General features: G+C 35.7%; 2 protein-coding genes and 1 long non-coding RNA gene across 3 annotated transcripts in view; 1 reads left to right on the forward strand and 2 right to left on the reverse strand.

The window, feature by feature from the left end:
* LOC106107476 overlaps nucleotides 1–5,254 on the reverse strand; it is a 30,651-nt gene extending 25,397 nt beyond the window's left edge. Inside the window, exons 1-5 of the mRNA XM_013288341.1 lie at nucleotides 5,205–5,254; nucleotides 2,908–2,946; nucleotides 1,885–2,087; nucleotides 976–1,038; nucleotides 295–417 (exon numbers count right to left, since the gene is read on the reverse strand). Of these exons, the coding sequence (XP_013143795.1) occupies nucleotides 295–417; nucleotides 976–1,038; nucleotides 1,885–2,087; nucleotides 2,908–2,938 (420 nt within the window). The 5' untranslated portion in view covers nucleotides 2,939–2,946; nucleotides 5,205–5,254. The remainder of the gene's footprint in view (nucleotides 1–294; nucleotides 418–975; nucleotides 1,039–1,884; nucleotides 2,088–2,907; nucleotides 2,947–5,204) is intronic.
* A 2,214-nt stretch (nucleotides 5,255–7,468) lies between these two features.
* Nucleotides 7,469–11,369, forward strand: LOC106107098. The gene is made up of 4 exons (XR_001225843.1): nucleotides 7,469–7,513; nucleotides 8,697–8,724; nucleotides 9,770–9,911; nucleotides 11,228–11,369. It is a non-coding gene; the product is annotated as an uncharacterized LOC106107098 (long non-coding RNA).
* Nucleotides 11,370–16,817: 5,448 nt separating this feature from the next.
* On the reverse strand, nucleotides 16,818–21,657 carry LOC106107085 (glutamate receptor ionotropic, kainate 2-like). Its single transcript, XM_013287785.1, has 8 exons — nucleotides 21,495–21,657; nucleotides 20,922–21,045; nucleotides 20,298–20,495; nucleotides 19,552–19,752; nucleotides 18,989–19,172; nucleotides 18,425–18,552; nucleotides 17,638–17,745; nucleotides 16,818–16,912 (listed from the first exon to the last, which is right to left on the reverse strand). Exons 1-8 carry the CDS (start codon nucleotides 21,518–21,520, stop codon nucleotides 16,862–16,864), a joined length of 1,020 nt encoding a protein of 339 aa, XP_013143239.1. The 5' UTR covers nucleotides 21,521–21,657; the 3' UTR covers nucleotides 16,818–16,861.
* Between the last annotated feature and the right edge of the window lie 251 nt (nucleotides 21,658–21,908).

Here is a 21,908-nt window from a genome sequence, read left to right on the forward strand (position 1 = left end):
TAAACAAAGACATTTAAAAATTTATAAACGAGGCATTATGAATAAAAAAAAATCACCTGTACTCTCTCGGAAAGGTACTAAATTTACATGCAATAGAAAATTAAACAAAATTATAACAAGTTGCAATAAACAGATTTTAGAAATCTATCAAGAGACAGCGTTAGTGAACATGTTTTAAGTGAATTTACTATGCCGCCTCTAGAGATTTATTTAATTTCTTTGATTTCAACTAATTAATTTATTCATTCGTAATTAATTGATGTATTAATTAATCGCTTAATTATTAATACTAACCTCATAATTACCATACGTTCCGGATCCCTTCTTTAACTGGAAGTTAATTGACAAAGCTCGTTTCATATTCGTTGCCCACACCGGTTCTTGACTCACGTACATGGCGCTGAGCAAACCATTCGCCTGCAAACATCGTATTAACTCAATAACTAGATGGCGCTGTATACAATTATGTAACTATATTGAATTATTGGCGCTAGATGGCGTTGTTTATTCTTACCATAGCAATAAAAGTATTATCTATGCTAATATTATAAAGAGGAAATGTTTGGATTTTTACACGTATTGAAATAGCACAAAAACTGTTGGACCGATTTCGATTTCTTTCACCGTTATAAACTATGTTATTAGTAACAAAGGCTATAATTTTTTAATTACACGCGAACGAAATCGCGAGCAGCAACTAGTAACATAAACAAATTTGTATTACTAGAAGTTACTATATTAGGCAGCGTAATTAGTTTTTCGAATTTTAAATTTTTCATATGTACATAATTTACCCCACGTTCTTACTGTGAAGGAAAACATCGTGATGCAACCTGCACATATTGGTGAAGAAATTCAAAGATATGTGTGAAATCAACCCGCAGTGCAGGTTGACTATGGCCTAGTCACCCTAATGGTAGGCTCCGAGCCCCTCGGTGGGGACGTATAGGGAGCTGGTGATGATGAAATAATTACCTGATAATCGGTTTCCCATGATAGCTTGAGAAAACTGGCTGCTTCTTCTGACTGGTAGGTAGTCTGTAAAGAGATTGGACCCCTTAGTTATTAGTGACTATGATTTATCTTTTAATTTACAAAAAAATAGTACAGTAAGAGCGCGCGTATACCTTTGACCATCGCACGATTGTTTAGTCTCGCTTTGATGGATTATTCCCAACCGTCATCAACTATGACGCCAGGGGGGTCACATAGTCGTGGTCAAGTCAAGAGCTTGACACAATAAGTAAATATATTTTGTCAATCTCTTCACCAACCAGCTCAGGGGGGTCATGACCCCCATGACCCCCCTGGATCCGCCGTTAACCGTCATCCCGCTGTCTCCCTACGTGGGGACAGATGAGAGTAAAAAGTTTCATCTGTCCCACCTTTTGCGACGAGAATGGTTGGAACTTATTTTATTTCTTAACGGTTTCTTGTCACATTATTGGTGATAATAAGACTAAAAGGTGGGACGGATTAAACATTTTATTCTCAGCTGACGCTACTCGGGGACAGTGCGGGGTGACGGTTGGGAATAATGACCTTTAATTCCTACGAGCTCATATGGTGTTAATACATAAACCAGAAGTTAAGAATGAATGTGGATGGCTACAAAGGAAGAGGAAGACCGAAGAAAGTATGGATTGTGTGAAAGAGGATATGCTTTAGAAAGGAGTGGATTCAGATGTGGCTGATAGAGATGTATGGAGCACATAGTGCCGACCCTCCATAGGGGGTAAGGGCAAGTTGATGACGATGCGCTTATATGGAAGTGCGCACACTTGATTTTTAGTTGTGCGATAACTTTGTCAAAGGTATACTCCCGTTCTGAGTACGGTATACTAGTAAGTACAAATCAAGTCCTGTGGAAACTTCAATACCCACCTTTAAGTCTTCCAATTTGAATCTCGCCTTAGTATAATTGTCGTAAACAGTAACCAGCAATCTACCCTCCAACGTCCAGAAGGAATTGCCCTCTCTTGGTGCGAGGATACCTGATGATGAGTTGGTCTTCACCGTGAAGGCATACTGGCGGTTCAGCTGCGGGAACAATGCCTGGAGACCACCAGCTGATACGGCAGTTAGCCCTGCAATGATATATTTTACTGGTACTTTCTGTGAAAGGTTTGTATCTTGTCAAGTTTAGCGCCATCTCTTGTCGTTTCATAAAACATTTCACAAAATTGTAATTAGCTCCCTCTACTGTTAAATATTGTTATCAAAGAAAATTTAATCAGTTATTTAAAACTAGCTTTCGTCCGCGACTATGTCCGTGCGGAATTAAAAAAACAAATGCAAATAGCCTATGTGTTATTTCAGACTATCCTCTACATCTATGCCAAATTTCATTAAGATCCGGTCAGCCGTTTAGGCTACAAACTCTAACAAACATCCATTCATCCATCCATCCCTCTTAACTTTCACATTTTTAATAGCAAAAAACATAGCCTATGTTACTCACAGATTAATTACCTTTCAAACGGCGTAAAATTTTTAAAATTAGCCCAGTAGTTTTTAAGTTATTTCAATACATTCAAAAATACAAATCTTCCCTCCGTCCGCGTGATAATAAAAAAAAAACAAAAGTGAGTAGCATATGTGTTCTTCCAGACTATCCTCTACATCTATACCAAATTTCATCGAAATCCAAGCGTTTAGGCTACAAACTCTAACAAACATCCATCTAAACTTTCGCATTTATAATATTGTATGATAGTGGACGCACATTATTGTTTAAACTATCGCACAACTGTTCAGTCTGATTCCTATGAGCTTATGGAGGTACACTACTCGTTAGTTGAGCAACTAAACAGTTGAATTGCGAAACAATCGACAATCGCACAACAGTTGTGGGACAGTTTAGTCATGAAGACCAGGCAAAGTTGGGGCGGATCGTTGAAAACTTACCGCAAGCCAATATAAAATAGTTGAAGATCATGACGTTATCTGAAAAAAACAAAATTTAAAATAAAATAAAATAAATAAAAATAAAATAATGTTTAATCCTTGTCAACACTACAATTATGAAAAAAAAAATTAAACACAGATAAATGAGAAACATAACTAATGAAATGAAAAAAAAAAGAAAAAGGAATATTTAAAATTGGCGTTGCAATGCTGACCGGATTGGGCCCTCGCTCAGCTATAAATGCTGGATGCTCCTATTGAAGTACCAGCGCTGATCTTCCGCGAGAACCCTTGGGATCCACACGTCAGTAGTACCAGTGGATAGGTATAAATTATCACATACACATGACTAAAAATAAAATGAAAGAAAACATTCGTACATAAACATGTTATGAAAAACATTATTGGACTAACACAAAAAGAATGTGCGCATAACATGTTAACTGTTTTAAAAGAGAGAGAAAATAGTCAAGGGAAGAGATAAAAAATTAAATTTAAAAATAGTATTATAAAATATTAAAAATATTATTTAACTACCACTTTACATATACGAACAGGAATACGTTTTTTTTTCTTTATTTCCAACTGCTGTATTTCTTGCAGCAACCTTGTCCTTGTAGTTACTTAGCGTGGGAATAACAATTTATGTTTTTTTCCAGACTATATACAAAGGTAAAGGAAAGTGATGTACATATCGGAGAAGAAATTCAAAGATTTGTGTGAAGTCGCAATGCAGCGTTGACTATGGCCTAAACAGGCGTGAAGTGGAAGCAAATCCGCATTTCATCTGATGAGTGTGGTGCCGGCCTAATTTTAGTATCTTCCCCTTTCTACCCTTTTGAAAGTGGAAGAGACGCATAGTAAGGGGAAATGTCCTCTTTATGTGCGTCTCCTCTGTCAATTAAGGGTAACGCATCTGCAATTCCGGATGTTTGTAGGCAGCGGTCGCTTTCCATTTCGGTGGATTCAGGCCGCTTGCTCGTTTGCTACCTTATATTATATAAAAAAGTCACCCTTAAGGCAGGCTCCGAGCCCCTGTGTGTTTTACATATGTGACAAATTACACCAAGATTCCTCAAAACATTTTGTAAATATAAAACAATAAGCATCCATCAAAAACTTTCGCATTTATTTATTAACTAAATAAGAACTAAGATAATTCAATAACAAACACATTAAGTAAATAAAATATTACTGTAAATGCGTTCTCGTGTTAAAAACAAGTCGTCCCAATCAAATCGTTCTTGTATTGTATAAATATTTAAAAAACAAATGATATATTCATAAAGGCTGACATATACGAACTGCTTGAAACAAACGGAGAGTGCTAAGCGACTCGTGTATGGCAAACGTAAACTATTTATGTAATTACTTTCATCTATACTATAATAAAGCGTAAACACACACTTCGTTGTTGCCTAAGATGTCAGCAATTACAACATATTTTTGAATTATTTCTTTTTTTTTAATAAAAAGCCCTACACTTACGTCATGCTTTAGGCTATATATTTTCACACCATTAAACTTAGGGGGTTAATATTTTGGATAAAAACCCTAATGTGGGAAAGAGACCATAAGTTGCTGCTAATATCAAGGAAACAAGATTGCCAAGGTTTGTCATGTCATGTCATTTTGACATTTGCTATTGATAATTTGACAAATGTAAACAATGAAATAAAATTTTCATAATTTCCTGCGGATGAAGCCGCATGGGAACAGCTAGTTGTTCTATACATGCAAAACCTACTCAACAACCCAACTTCTATTAAAAGAAATTTTAAAAAATCTCGTGTTTCTTACTTATCGTTATTTTTTTTTACAATATAAGGTGGCAAACGAGCAAGCGGCCATGCATCCACCGAAACGGAAAGCGACCGCTGCCCATAAACATCCGCAATTGCAAATGCATTGCCTACCCTTTATTGACGGAGGAGAACGCACATAAAGAGGACATTTCCCCTCCGTCAAATCCACTTTTCATTCCCATCCTTTCCTCTTAAGATAAGGATGGAGTAGGAAAGGGACTTAAATTAGGTCTCCGCACACTTATCGGACGAAACGTGGAATTGCTTTCACTTCACGCCTGTTTCTGTGTGATCGTGGCATTGGCCTAATCGTGCTAAGATGTTAAAGCGGGCTCTACCACTGTTGAGTTGGCTGTTGACTTAGGGTAGGCTTCTATTGACATTAGAGATAGTGAGGTGGTGAAATCGGAACCGTGAATTCCATGACCTTATCCCTTGTAGGTGTGATGACAGGACTCGGCAATATTGGATGTTATAATCTTATTTACTTACCATTTGTATGTAATTGACCACTGACCACTTACTTCGCGTTTACACTGAGCTATCTCGAATAAAATGAACTATTGTTTAGTTTGACGGGATAATGATAAAGTGTTGTAACTCTAAAAAGAGAAAAAAACGCAAAAAATTTTTTCACAGTATTACTATGATAGAAAATAATAAACTTGATTTGATAAGAATGTTAGGATAATAAACGATTTTTTTAACATTTAGTTGCATTTCGATATTGCAAAAAAATGTCCCATATAAGACAAAACACTCAAATAGACTAAGTAAGAAATGTATGTAACGTCCCCTTTTTTAGATTTGACTAGGTAGTGTTAGGAATAAAATTAGTACCGTGCTATAGAATTGGCGCAACTCTAGATAATCGGCATAAACGGCACATCCCTAGCTGACAGCTGTCAATGTCACTAGAAGTATGGATAGATTGGCGCGTAACTTGAGTCTTGACGAGAAGTATTGCTCTGAGTTAAAAGCGACAGTATCAATTAAATAAGTTGTCTAATAGTAGGGAACTACAGAAGGGCAAAACCTCTTTCTGTATTTCCCTTATTTGCAAAAGCAACCTTTCAACTAGCTCAATTGACGCTTGTTTCCTATCTTTAAAAAAAATCAATATTATGTTTTATTTATTTCAAATATGGGTAGATTTTTGTTAATTTACTTATATATCAAATTGACGATACTTATGTATTATACTTATGTTCATAAAAATAGTAAAAAAAGAATAATAAAAAACAATGTTTTCCAAGTTACAACACTTTACATCTCATTCGGCTTATCAACTTGCGTTGATATCACTTGGCTTTTGACCTCTCGAATTAAAGCTTCATCAATACCTGGCCAGTTTAAAAGATACTTGTCGTGATGAACAACGACCCTTCTACCTCTAGATTATGTACCAACCAAGGGGGGTGGGCAGGTCAACATTAGTTGGACATCTTAATATGACTTCGTCCAGTTTGCATGCGAATGTCATTTTGGTGAAATCGCAAAGAAAAAAAATTGGCAATAACAAAAATATTATCTAAAATTGCAATTTAACATATATACATGTTTAATATTTGTCAAAATAACCTCCAAAATGCACAAAAATAGCATACCTCGTAAAATCGACTTGGTATCTTCATTTGAATTCAATATTACTTAAAAAACTCGACTTCGTATCTTCATTAGTCAAAATTACTCTAAAAAAACAATTTAATTCGATTGTTTTATTAATTAAATGACATATTTAATAATTATGCCAATTTACAAACGAAAATAATTCAGCAGTTCCGCGGCCATTTTGAATTTAATAAGAAAAAAGTTCGGATCAATTTTATTTGACACATTATTTTAAAATACCCTTTATTTTGTACTATTTTTTACTAATGAACCACAGATTATGTTAAAAATAAAAAGTCCTGGTAATAACTCCCCAAACATTGCTTAAAATATTAAAAATGTAACCTAAAATTTTAACATTTTCAGTTGGCACGTTATTAACAAAGGTAGGCTTACAATCGCTGTGCCAACTCAATTATATCTGTTTTCCTATCACTAAAGCCCTGATATTATTTTTAACTTGGTATAATTTTTGCAAGATAATTGAACCCGCATTCAAAATCTATTGTTTGTACTACTTATAAGTTATTGCACGCGGTTTTGCTCGCATGTGTATTGATTACCACAGAATATTCCTTGTTTGAAATAAAAGTTAGGTTATGATGTCGATGCTTTTTAACAAGAGAGCATCCAAAAATCAAATAATTGTTTTCTTATCAAGTCTTGGGTAAAAAAACTTACAAACATTCAAGTTTATAATTTTAACTAGCAGTTGCTTGCGACTTCGCCCGGTTGAAATCAATCTTACGTTAAATAAATGCGAAAGTTTAGATGGATGTTTGTTAGAGTTTGTAGCATAAACGGCTGAGCGGATCTCGATAAAATTTGGTATAGATGTAGAGGATAGTCTGGAAGAACACATAGGCTACTCACTTTTATTTTTTTAATTCCGCGCAGAGGGAGTCGCGGGCGAAAGCTTGTAAATAATAATAGCCTGTGTTACTCACTGATAAATTACCTTTCTAACGGTGAAAGAATTTTTATAATCGGCCCAGTAGTTTTTGAGTTATTTCAATACACACAAATATACAAATCTTTCCTCTTTATATTAGTATAGATAGATAAATTAACATTTACTATTATTACATGTTTGGTAACATATAAAAAGGCTATTTAACGAGTATTTTTTTATGTTTATAGTAAAATGGTTCATAACCTAACTTGTTTGCTGTTTGTGCTTCTGTTCAGTCGTAAGTTTTTTTACTTGAGAAGGAGCTGAAATCTTGCTTCTTACTAATATTATAAATGCGAAAGTTTAGATGGATGTTTGTTAGAGTTTGTAGCCTAAACTGCTGAACATTTCGTTGAAATTTGGCATAGATGTAGAGGATAGTCTGGAAGAACACATAGGCTATTCACTTTTGTTTTTTTAATTCCACGCGTACGGAGTCGCGGTCGAATGCCAGTTATCTATATTTCTATACTAATATTATAAATAATAGTTTTATACGAATAAACTCAAAAACAACTTTATGTTGTTATTTCAAAAATTGCAAGTACCTGTCCTACCAAATTGTAAATTGTCTGATAACCATCCAATGTAAATATGTGATGGAAATACCGGATTTTGCTCCTTTATCTGACAATGACGTCATTTTTGACCGACTTCCCAAACGAAGGAGGTACTCAATTCGTCTGTGTGTTTTTTTTATGTGTGTTACGGCATAACTCCGCCGCTAGAAATATCACTGCATACCTTGGCTGACACCGACATCGAAGTAATAATTGTACAATATAGACATAACAGTTACAATAAGGTGGGTTTACTATTTTCAAGTAATTATTTCGTTACTTTTTAGTGTACTGTTTTTTTAGATTATTTTGTTTTTAGTGTTTTGTTTGGAAGTTGGTTTTTAAGTTATTTGAGCCTGTCAGCCAGTGGTAGGACAGGTCTTTACACTCTTAGAATGCTGTTATTACTCAGTGATGTATCTGTTGTGCGATTGTTGATTGTTTCGCTATTCAACTGTTTAGTTGCACAACTAACGAGTAGTGTACCTCCATATAAGCTCATAGGCATCGAAGCGACTAAACAGTTGTGCGATAGTTTAGTCAAAGGTGTGTGTGCGGTTTATTAAGACTCTTATTTGTTTATGAATATTCTAAACTGCAAACAAACCGCTTATTCCCAACCGTCGCCCCGCTGTCCCCACGTAGGGACAGATGAGAATAAAGTTTCATCCGTCCCACCTTTAAGTCCCACTATCACCAATAAGATGACAGATGATACCGTTATGAAATAAAATGAGTTCCAACCGTCCCATCGTCGCAAAAGGTGGGACGGGTAAACTTTTTATTCTCATCTGTCCTCACATGGGAACAGCGGGGTGACGGTTGGGAATAAACAACAAAACGTTATCTTTTACCTTTCAGATGTTTACGGCGTATCACGGAATAAACGGTAAAATTTAAGCCATATTTTCGTCCCTTACCCTTTCCACCCTTTTCTTAAGAGGAAAGGATGGAAAAGTGGATTTGACGGTGCAGGAGACGCAATGGAAGGGGAAATGTCCTCTTAATGTGTGTCTCCTTCTCCGTTTATTAGGGTAGGCAACGCATCTGCAATTGCGGATGTTTATGGGCAGCGGTCGCTTTCCATTTCGGTGGATTCAGGCCGCTTGCTCCTTTGCCATCTTATATCATAAAAAGTATACAATCTAAACAGTCTCACCATAGGTTTTTACGGCACACACGGTGAAGGGAATTCGCCAAAATAGCAAAACAACAGCTGATCATCTCATCCACAATTTCTGATGGATTAGATTGTTTGTTAGTTTGTAGCCTAAACTGCAGAACTAAACTCGATAAAAGTCATAGATGTAGTCTGGAAGAGCACATAGACTATTTTTATGGCCGACTTCCCAAAACACGGAGGTACTCTCGTTTGTATGTTTTTATGTGTGTTAGCGCATAACTCCGCCGCTAGTGGACCGATTTTGATAATTTTTTTTTTATCCGAAAGGTAATGCTTGCAGGTGGATCCCATTTTTTGTTACATTTTGGAGTCAAAGACTACGACGTAGTTAAATAGTTTATACGCGAAAGCTAGTCTATACTATTATAATAAAGCGTAAACACACACTTCTTTGTTACCTAAGATGTCAGTAATTACAGCATATTTTTGAATAATTCTTTTTTTAATAAAAAGCCCTACACTTACATCACGCTTTAGGCTATTAAAATTAGGGGGTAAATATTTTGGATAAAAACCCTAATGTGGGAAAGAGACCATAAGTTCCTGCCAACATCAAGGAAGCAAGATTGTCATGGTTTGTAATGTCATGTCATTTTGACATTTGCAATTGATTTGTTGACAAATGTAAACAATAAAATAAAATTATCATAACTTCATGCGGATGAAGCCAAACGGGAACTAGTGTTAAATAAAATTTATCTGTAAAAGCACTGGAAATAAGATTAATGTTCGATTTTAATTTGTTTTTCAGATGTATAGTTGTGCAAAAACAATCGGGCACCCATGGTGATAGTTCCGAAGGTGATGATGAAGATAGATCTCCTCAGCCAAGAGACCCTCGACCTGATAGAAGACGGACCTTGGACCCATTGGAGAGTGTCCATGATGTTGAGGTATGGATTAACTTCGTAGTTTATGGGTAATTTAAATTGTTACCGACAAAACGGCAGCCTAAAATACACTTTTATCTTACTTTTGTTAGTGACTTCGTCTACGTGGAATAAAAAAATCATAGCGTATGTTACTCAGTAGTAATGTAGCTTTAATGGTTAAAGAATTTTTGATATCGGCCTCGTACTTTTTACGTGAATCAAATACATACAAAAATACAAATCTTTCCTCCGTCCGCGTGGAATTAAAAATAAACAAAAGTGTTCTTCCTGACTATTCTCTACGTCTATGCCAAGTTCCATCGAAATCCGTTCAGCAGTTTCGGCTACAAACTCTAACAAACATCCACCTAAACTTTCGCATTTATAATACCACATCTTTGTTTATGAACACATTCCGCGCTTCGCTTGTTTTTGGGTTCGAATGCCGCCGTACCATCTGATTTTAGATTGTAATTTCATATGTAGACAATCTGGAATCTAAGCAGTCAACAATACTAATATTATAAATGCGAAAGTTTAGATGGATGGATGTTTATTAGTTTGTAGTCTAAACGGCTGTACAGATTTCAATGAAATTTGGTATAGATGTAGAGGATAGTCCGGAAAAACACATAGGTTAATCACTTTTGTTTTTTTTTCCACGCGGACGGAGTCGCGGAAGAAAGCTATCAAAGCGGGAGAAGGTCGGTTATCAGTTATGATTATAATGGGGGACGGCGCGTACGCAGTCCCCACTACCAAAAATTACGCGTCCGAGTTATCCGCATTAGGGATAATCGCAGGGGTCAACCCAACCGCAGTGCAATGGAGGGGCCTCGCCCTGGGGGAACCGCCTTCATGATCACGGTAACCCCTACGCCAGGTAAGTATGATTTGTAAACCGCGGCCCGCGAGAGTGATTCCCGATGAAAGGTTTTCAACATCGCGACTTTGAAAATACAAAAACGATGAATACGACATCTATTGATAGAACATTTTATTTTTCTGATTTGAAACTATTTCTGCCAAAAGATGGCGCTGTGTTATAATTTTGATACCAACTATTTTGGGAATAAAAATGTTTCTTTTCCAATTTATTTTATTACTAGCTGTTGCTCGCGACTTCGCCCGCGTAAAATTAAATGGCCTATGTTACTCACAGATAAATTACCTTTCTAACGGTGAAAGAATTTTTAAAAACGACCGAATAATTTTTGAGCTATTTCAATACATACAAAAATCCAAATCCTCTTTATAATATTAGTATAGATAATACTTTTCTTTGGTTGTTTTAGAGATAATTTTTACGAATTTGAAAATGTAATTCTTTGTTACAGGATATAACGCCGAATCTATTGAAATATCAAATTCTGCCGACGAAGAGATACTTGGGCGATATCAGGAGATTCAAAAATCGATTTTACAGAACAAACTAAACCATTTCAAGCCGAGTTTACTATTTCAATCTTTTACGTATATTAAGGCATTGTAGAAATGTATTCATTATTATAATAAATAGAAGTTTAGAAGTTTTAGTTTTATTTCCCTTATAATAGATGGCGCTGAGTGGTGTTTAAGGTAAAAAACGGTCAGTTTTCATAAACATTGTTTTATTAAATAATTTCTCATTTAAACACACCCTAACATCAACACACAAACAAGGAAATAGAAAACACACAACAAATACAATTTATATAAACAAGAAAGAAATAATTACGACGAGACGATAGGGACATAAACCAGAAATGTAGATGGCTACAAAGGAAGAGGAAGACGGAAGAAAGTATGGATGGATTGTGTGAAAGAGGATGTGCTTAAGAAAGGAGTGTATTCAGATATGGCTGATAGTGATGTATGGAGCAGCACATACTGTGCCGACCCTCCGTAAGGATAAGGGCAAGTGGATGATGATGATAAACAAGAAAGAAATAAACAGTAGTTTTTTATTTACAATTTAAAAAACATTATGACAGATAACAAATATAGAGATATTTTGTTTATGAATATTTGTAATTGGTTTCTGTTCCGGCTCCAAGGACTATTGTTGAAAGATATTGAGAAATTAAAAAAATAATATAAAATAAACAAAAAAATTATTATGTAAAAACCATAACAATGTGGACGAAGTTAAAAAGCGCAAAATTGTAGTTTAACTGATTTTGTGGTAAGCATTATTAATAACTCAAAAACTATTATTTTCTGATTTTGAAAAACGGGAATAATAGGACGCATTGCCTCTCTTTTACGCAGAGTTCGGGAGAGTACCAACAGCATCCTAAGAGGGCTTAGTGACCCGACTCCCCGATCGGCACTGGCGGCGCGCACACGTGCGCGTAGCCGGCATCAAGTCCCCTAGATTGCTTTAATTTTAAAAATAAAACAACATTTAATCTTATCACCACTACAACACAACTTGGAATAAGAGAAACAAAAACAAACAACAAAGTAATTAAAAACTAAATAATAAACACGTAATAACAGGACAAACAAAATAATTAAAATGTGTATGCAGTGCTGACCGGGTTGGGTCCTCGCTCAGCTATAAGTGCTGGATGCGTCTGATCGAAGCACCCAGCGCTGACCTTCCGCGATTTTAGTTTCTCCTTTTTCTTTATGTTTGTAATGTAATATGTAATGTTATGAAGCAACATTTTTTTATTCTTAATAAAGAGACGAAACGAGGACTTACCTTTTTGAAGATATGACACCTGAAACTAAACTATCGCACAACTGTTTCTCGCTTTGATTCTTATGAGCTTATATGGAGGTACACTACTCCAGTTGTGCAACTAAACAGTTGAATTGTCGAAACAATCGACAACCGCAGTGCGATAGTTTAGTGAAATGTGTGCGCCGGCTCTAAAAATAACATTGATTTGTGAAACTCAACTTTTTAACACATTCTCTGAATACGCTAAAGGATTATTAAAGTAAATTATATTTTTATAAATATAAACATCAAAATTTCTCACAAATTACATTTAATAATCTATTTCAGTTTCAACTTCGTAGAATTAGAGGCACAAAGTTTAGTTCTAGAAAATTCTAGGTTAGAAATAAACAACAATGTACAAATATACACACAAACACGACAAAAAATTCATATACATAATGATTTTACGGCGTTCTACTGGGTTTTTTGAATCCTCAATTTGACAGAACATTGCTTTTTGTTGTACTGTTGTAGATTATCGGCATAAACGCCACATCTCTAACATAATACTAACTTAATAAAACCCCTACACTTGTGTCACGCTTTAGACTCTAACGCCATTAAACTTATGAGGTAAATATTTTGGATAAAAACCCTAATGTGGGAAAGAGACTATAAGTTGCCGCCAAGAAAAAGCAAGGTCGTCATCATGTCATGTCATTCTGACATTTGCAATGGGGATGTTTCCTAATGTTACAAATTCAAATAAAGTTATGTTTAATATTTTAAAGACAGTATTTTAAAACCTATAATAACATTTGGAGACCTTAAATGTTTGTCTCCATTGAAATATAAATCAAAAACGCTGCAATATTTTTTACCCTCCATTACTCTATCTCAAACACCAATCAGAGCTCGGTGACGTCACTTCTTCGCAAACAACATGGCAGTGTGACCAGCTTCAGTGAATGTCAGTGCATTTTGTAGTTATAATTTTTTTTAATGATTATAATAATTGAGTTTGCGTGTGTTATATTATGAGGACTCCATTATTAAGTGTTTTTATATTTACGACATATTTTACGAGCAAATTTTTCGATCACTATGACGAAAAAAAAATAGTAAGTCATTTGAATAGCTAATTCAATTTACGTCTGGTCACTTTGAATGACTTTGACAGACCGCGACGCGAGGTTTGTTAGCGAAGAAGTGACGTCATGTCATGAGGCGTTTTCGCGATCTTTCGAGAAGTTGTTTTTAGTTAAGTGTTTTTGTAATTAAATGTTGCGTATATGATTTTATTACATTTTTTTTCATATTTAGATATGGTTTATCTACATAATAAAAGCAATTCCAAAAATTAGGAAACATCCCCATTGATAATTTGACAAATGTAAACAATAAAATAAAATTTTCATAATTTCATGCGGATGAAGTAGCACGGGAGCAGCTTATATGTACAATATTTGAATATTACTTTTTAAAAGAAAGAATTAATCGTAAAATCCAGTAAAACGCCGTAATTATAATCAAGTATTACTAAATATTGATTATTCCTAATCCTAACAAATTCACATCACAATATTCCACATTAATTTATCATCAAAAAACATTATAAATCTTATACTAAATATTTACAACTACACTAATTAGAACACAATAATTTGTAATTTTCAAACATAACCTTAAAAGTAGCGAGAAAGACAAACGATTATCTAAAATTACACTGATAGCTACAAATGGATAGGTTATTTGGAAATGACAGCTTTTGGTTTGTTACCATGTTTAAACAAAAAATAAATAATCAGGTTTTCTAATTGCGACAATTAAATAAAAAAATGTCTATATTAATATAAATAAAAGCGCCAATAGTCTAATGGTATCTTGTACGGATTACCGATTTTACGGTCGATAACGGTCGACAGCTTAGTTGGAATGGTTTAAAGAAATATTAGTCAACTAACAAAAATCTACTAACATTTTTAATAAAAAAATCAAACTGTACAGTCGAACCTCTATAAATGAACAGGCTATAAAATGTGTTTACTTTATTTTCGCCATATTGGTGAATATAGTTGCAATTAATGAAGAGTTTTTGAACCAATAATGTCATTAGCATCAAAAAGCGCGTTTGAATCAAAAAGGAGCCATCATTTCCAAACTACCTATCTATTTATACAAATCAGTGATAGTGCCGTTTTCTGTTTCAATATTTCGTTGTTTTTGAACAAACGGGCTTACGACAATATTATCTATCCGTGAGCATTTGTTTTGTACAATTTTTTATATTCTCTAGATTATTTGTATCTTAGTACATTAGTAGTATATTTTTATCAAAACGCCTTTTTTCTTGACTATATTTTTTGGAGCAGCCTTTAATGATTAGGATTTAAGTTTTATCAATTAACATTTTACCGTCAACAAACTACTGGACTGGAATAATGTAAACCGGACCAAACTTGACTTTGGTCCGGTTTACATAATTCCAGTCCAGTCAAATCAATACTGGATTACGAACAAAAAAAGTTTATCACTGGAATAAACTATGAGGATTTTCAGGATAAGGAATCCAGTAACCCAGTTCTCATTCTAATCACTGGACTGGAATAATAAATCGAACATAATTCATAACTATTGAAAGTTAAATTCAAAATGGCGGCGACGAACGCGCGCACATCTTTGAACAAAACATCACAGCTGTTTCTCACTTTGATTCTTATAAGCTTATGGAGGTACACTACTCGTTAGTTGTGCAACTAAACAGTTGAATTGCTAAACGATTGCAGTGCGATATTTTAGTCAAATATGCACGCGATATCATAGAGTAAACATAAATAATAAAAGGTTTTTTTTTATTAGGAATGTTACGCAACAATTTGCACGTGTTTCTTCTGTTCTCTGGGTTCTTTGAGTATATAAGATGTGGTCCTTCTTAGAGTACCAGCGGAATCTGAAATTCAAATAATTATCAAATCAATGTGACTGGTGCAGTGTTGTAACGGAACTCCGCTTCCGTATCCGCAAGTGCGGAACTTCCGCAAAAAATGATAACTCCGCATCTGCTAAAATGGCCTCCGTTACAACCCTAAATTGGAGTATCTATATGGGATATAAAAAATCTAGATTTCGCGAAGATTTGCGATACTAATAAAAAATCAAATTAAAAAAAATTATTATCTGTTTGTTCCGGGTAATCTCCGAAACGGGTGGACCGATTTTGACGGGACTTTCACTGGAGGGTAGCTAAAAAACGCGGGAATGTTATAGAACTTTTAATTTCTCTCTAACAACATTTATGGACCACAGATCATCTAATAATGAATGTAAAGATTTTATTATTATTGGTTGCCTGTAATTAGCGTGGAATTAAAAATAAACAATAATATTCTTTCATTCGTCAGCTACCTTTAAGTAAAAATCGTGTTAAAATCGGTCCAGCCGTTCTGGAAATTACCCAGAACAAACAGACACACAAAATTTAACAAAACATGCTTCAAAAAACATCAATACTAAAATATTTTTTTTTAACGTATAGACTACATTTCGCACACGACGTCGTTTGGAATTAAAAAAAAAAAAGTAAGTAGCCTATATGTTCTTCCAAACTTCTCTACATGTGTAGTTTTATCAGTGGTAGTGCCCGCTTTAGCATCTTAGCACTGCAGGCCGGCACGCCCCCAGTAATACCACGACCACACAGAAGACAGGCGTCAAATGGAAGCAATTCCGTGTTTCGTCTGATGAGTGTGGTGCCGGAGGCCTAATTTAAGTCCCTTTCTCTTTACCACCCTTTTCTTTTAAGGAGAGGTTGGGAAGAGCAAGTGGATTTGACGGTGGAGGAGATGCATAGGAAGGGGAAATGTTCTCTTTATGTGCGTCTCCTCCTCCGTCGTATAAGGGTAGGCAACGCATCTGCAATTGCGGATGTCTATGGGCAGCGGTCGCTTCGCCATTTTGGCGGTTTCAGGTGGCCGCTTGCTCGTTTGCCACCTTGTGTTATAAAAAAAAAAATGTATGACGATCATCGAGATTCATTCAGTTGTTTAGATTAGCTCTAACAAGCATCTAGACTTTCTAGACTTACGCATTTATAATATTAGTAAGAGCAGGCACCTTCGAATTAAATATCTTTCGATAGTTGTGCTATAGTTTAGTCAAAGGTGTGCTGTAAGAATGATATATAGTGCTTACTGTAATGTCTATAGCGATGTAGGCGCGGGGCATGTGTGGGGTGCGCGGGGTGCGAAGGGTGCGCGGGGTGCGGGCGGGCGCGGGGCGCGGGCGAAGCGGGCGCGGATGCGGGCCCGCGAGCCCCGCGCTACGACCACCGCAGCTCCTTTAGTTCTACCGTGCTCGACGCGTCCGGCATCTGGAGATCAAGTAACACTGGTTTTCATCAATCTGATACCATAACCAGTGTAAGTTGAACGTTAAAAATTAAGATAACATTCTAAAATGAACCTTAAACACAGGTTGAGTTTTTGAATATCGAACATTGCTTTCGATGTACGATGACGACACCGACGGAGCGTCTCCGTGTGAGCGAGAAATATAACATCTACGCGGGTGCGACAGAGACGGGTAATCGTAATTCGTGCTTTACCAAAGATATCAAAAATAAATAGACGAGGCATAATGAACATTGTCGCCGCGCCCGTTATTTTTCTGAAAAGTATATTAGTTGTGAAGTTTAGTACCACCTTGTGTATTGACATGTAATAAAACATTTTACAAAAATTATAATAACCTCCATCTTTTGTTGTAAATTGTAAACTAAACAGTGTTACAGAATAAAATATGTACATTTAAATATTATTTATTTTAATTTAAATATAATTAGTTATATTGATATGTGGTTTTAAGGATCTATAGATGTTAGTAATATTATGTGAAAAATATTTCAAGTGAAATATCAACTATGCCACGTCTATATATTTTTGAATCTTTTTGTGCTCTATGAACCACTAAAATCGACTCAGATTGAGGTGACCTATTATATTGTAAATTATTGAACCAATTTTGACAAATACGGTATTAGTAGAATCGTCTTTTTCCCTTGAGTGTCATAAGTACAGTATTTTTTATTTCACAAACCTCATATCTAGAAGGTGCTGGAGGGACATGTGTTGCTGGAGAGCAGCGCGAACAGCCAGGCCGGAGAACAGTACGGGAGGAACCACCGCGCATCGCTGTTCTTAGCTCCTGGAAAACATAAATAAAAAATGAAAATTGATTTCAATCAATAGATGGCGTTGTTAACAATATAAAATTAAAAACATTTCTTGTTTCGTAATTTTAAAATATTTACTACTTGTATTTTAGTTATGCAACTAAACAGTTGAACGCTGCGAAACAATCGGCTACCGACAATCGCATAACAGTTGTGCGATAGTTTAGTCAAAAGTGCTAGCTTATAGGCCACACAAACTTCAAACTCCATTGAAATTTTGACATCCGTTGTAAGAGGCGCACAGTGGGCTAAAATCTTGACTTTTACAGACATTTTTATTTTATATTTAAAAAGTCTCTTTTGCGCTTGAATCGAAAACTTACGTTATAACGTACAACTTTTTTAACATGGATTTATTTTACTGAACGATTTTAAAATGTTTTCTATAGTTCTAGTATAAAAAATATCTCTAAAAAATTTGAGTCCCATGTGATTAAGGTAAGATTACAAATACACAAGATAGAAAGAGATAGATAACAGATTGTCGACTCCGCAGTCATGAGTTAAATGACATTTTGTCTCACTGCTAGTACTATAGTAAAACAAACTTAGTTAAAACGAAATGCTATATATTGCTTGTTCAGAATTTCAGTATAGTTTTGTTGATTTGTTCAACCGAAAATGCAAATATTTAGAAACAGTTGTAATTACCTGGCCCATTTCACTGCATAGTGACTGCCGGCCATGGGATGCATTTTTCTTCGTATTCCAGCAGAACTCCAGTATAGCGACAACTATGGCCAGCGCCAACCCACACAGTAACGTCACAAATACACCACCTGGAATAAATAACGCTTTTTTAATGTTTTTATACGGATATTATGTCACTAGCTGTTGCTCGCAGCTCCGTCCGTGTGAAATTTAAACATATGGCCTATGTTACTCAGTAATAACAGTGCTTTTTAATGGTGTAAGAGTTTTTGAAATCGGTGTAGTAGTTTTTAAGTTATTTCAATACATACAAAAATCCAAAAATACACATCGTATTTATAACTGGACTTGATGGAGGAAACACTTAAGAAGGGGAAAAATCCTCTTTATGTGCGTCTCCTCCTCCGTCGTTTAGGGTTGGCAAAGCATCTGCAATTGCGGATATCTATGGGCAGGCGCTTCGCTTTTTCGGCAAATTATATGGACATTTGCTCATTTGCTATCTATCGTTTTAAATGTCAAATCTACTTCCCGTTTCCTTTTACCTAAATAATAATAACTTACCAATATTCTGTACTCCAAGTGGATTTGCTTTGCTATCCTTGCCGTCCCGATTGCAGACATCTCCTGTGTTCTTCCACCATTTGTCATACAGGATCTGGATGACCCCCTTCTCCTGCAGATCCAGGATCGCGAGAGATATCCTGTCACGCCAGGGACTGCCTTTCCATGTCGCTATCCCGTAACCCTTGGAAAAAAGTTTTATTTTTAGATCACATCATTTTTTTCAGATGTCTATTAATCCAGTGTTGCTGAAGTTTCCATTTATTTTATCATAATTTAATGATTCAATAGTTTTAAGTTGAAATACATTTTAAAACAGTAAAATTTAAGTTATGTAGTTCATGTAGTTATCGAACTAAGCTAACGTATGATTAAAAATAGCTTAGAATGGCCATAAATAAGTTATCAAGCTATCAATGGTGATAGAATAATAAAAAAATAGTCGAGTAGTTATTGAGTTTCGCTACAAACTTATAACTCAAGTGAACTTTCAACCTTCAACCCCTGATCAGGAGTTCAAAGAGTCTACCTGAACCAATTTCTGCTTCAAACTCCTTGAATACCTTAGAATCTAGAAGTCCACCTATCTGCGTCAGATTGCAATCTCTCTGCACCCTATGGTCCAGCATCGTGGACTCCATGAGGAAGGCATAATTCCCTGCTAAGACCCTCCTCACACCCTCCTCGTATGATGAGACGAGAGACGGTGGTGATGCTGTAGACATGTGCTGCCACATCTTTTGGTAAATATCTATGTTGGAGTCCTGAGGATATGAGAAAATATGATCAAGTAACATAGACCAGCTCTAAGACGGTCGTACACCACTATTGAGGTCTTAACTAAGTCCAGGTTTTAGTTAATTTAAATCCCCCCTGATTTAAACACAAATACATAGAATTTGAGTGCAGGCTGCATTCTGTATCATGTTTTCCTTCACCGTAAGAACGTGGGATGTTCTAAAATTGAAAATTCCCAATTAAATTTAAAAATCGAAATATAAATAATTACCAAGAATCTATAGGCCTCTAGATTTAAAATTAAGTACTAAAGCTAAGGGCAGTGGGGATTTGATTTAAGTTGTTTTTTGGGCAGAGTATGGTTTAATCAAATAATGAGTGGTTCACACTTAGCCAGTACAGTTAATCAGTAGCGCTCTATAACTGAAACAGTGTGAACAATAACTGGCACCAGTAAATACAATCTATCACTGGCACGCACAACTGTACTAGCTAAGTATAAATGTGCTTAGTCTCAAGCCCCAAGATCATCTGAAAAAGTGATTCCAAGTTATCATTGCTGATTACTTACCCTGAAGAAAGTCATAGTAGACCCCCCATTAAGAGTGCCGTACTGCACATGGTTCTGTGCAGCCAAGTCTGCTGCACTCTGTATGGGAAGTACCGTCCTCTCCACCGTGAGGAATGCCGCCAGGTTAGCAGTGTACGAAGAGAGGATGATCAGGGTGAAGAACCACCAGATACCGCCAACAATACGAGTTGATGTCGCCTAAAAGGTACACTGTGAGAGACCTTTGTGCAGAAAATTAAATTTTAATCCTTACGAAAAGGATACTTGATCTTGATTGAGGATTTATAAGAAACTAGCTATTGCTCGCGACTTCGCTCATGTAAAATTAAAACATATAGCCTATGTTAGTCACTGATAACATAGCTTTTTAATGGTGAAAGATTTTTTTAAATCGCCCCCGTAGTTCTTGAGTTATTTCAAAACATACAAACATAAAATCTTTCCTTTTTATACTATTGGTATAAAAGTAACAGTGGATTTCATAGTGGAGACACATAGGAAGGGGAAATATCCTCTTTATGTGCGTCTTCTGCAATCACAGTTGTGATAGTTTATTCAAATGTGCGTGCTTTTAAGGAATTTTAAAGAGACATGTGAAGTCTACCACAAGTAGATTAAACTCACCATAGGATTAAGACCAGATCCTTGCCTCAAAAAAGTACCGGTGATGAACCAAAAAGAGTTGCAGACACTAAATTGGTTTGTCAATAACTTCGTTTCATGTCCACAGACATGCGTGCTTGAAGACCTGGACACGAAATTATTGAAAACATAAGCTTCCTATTTATACATTTTTTATAATACAAAGTGGCAAACGAGCAAGCGGCCACCTGAATCCACCAACAAGCGATCGCTGCCCATACACATCCGATGTTGTTGCCTACCCTTCATTGACGGAGGAAAAGCACATAAAGAGGACATTTCCCCTTCATATGCGTCTCCTCCACTCAAATCCACTTTTCCTTCCCATCCTTTTCTCTTAAGAAAAGGGTGGAAAAGGAAAGGGACTAAAATTAGGCCTCCGGCACCACACTTATCAGACGAAACGCGGAATTGCTTCCACTTGACGCCTGTCTTCTGTGTGGTCGTAGTATTACTGGGGGCGAGCCCTGCAGTGCTAAGATGTTAAAGCGGACACTACCACTGTTAAATGGTATAAGAAGGAAATATAATTAGCAGAGTAATTAAATAACTCACCATTCATAAGGAGAGAATCTGGCCATAACAAAGAGTGTGAAAGAGACGAGGATATACGCAGCAAGGACGTACAACCAGATCTCTATAGCCAGAGGGTTGAGGAAGCTAAACAGACGCGTTGGCTGAGATGTCGGCACCTGGAAGTAAGTAGAAGACTATGGCATCTGAGAGACAAAGAGACATAGAATAAAAAGTACCTATATATTTTTAAAATAAAATAAAATAAAATAAAATAACATTTAATCTTATCACCACTACAACACAATTGGAATAAGAGAAAAAAAAAAACACACACACACACACACACACACAACAAAGTAATTAAATAATAATAATAATAATAATAAACACGTAATTAACAGGACAAACAAAATAATTGAAATGTGTATGCAGTGCTGACCGGATTGGGTCCTC

This window comes from Papilio polytes, unplaced genomic scaffold, assembly GCF_000836215.1.
Source record: "Papilio polytes unplaced genomic scaffold, Ppol_1.0 DF822067.1, whole genome shotgun sequence".
In the NCBI taxonomy this organism is placed as follows: domain Eukaryota; kingdom Metazoa; phylum Arthropoda; class Insecta; order Lepidoptera; family Papilionidae; genus Papilio; species Papilio polytes.

Coding starts and splice junctions, on each gene's coding strand:
- LOC106107085 (XM_013287785.1), bottom strand. CDS start 21,520: ATGGCCAGATTCTCTCCTTATGAATG. Junction 20,496..20,921: donor GATCTGGTCTTAATCCTATG/GTGAGTTTAATC, acceptor TGTACCTTTTAG/GCGACATCAACTCGTATTGT. Junction 16,913..17,637: donor CAGCACCTTCTAGATATGAG/GTTTGTGAAATA, acceptor CTTGATCTCCAG/ATGCCGGACGCGTCGAGCAC.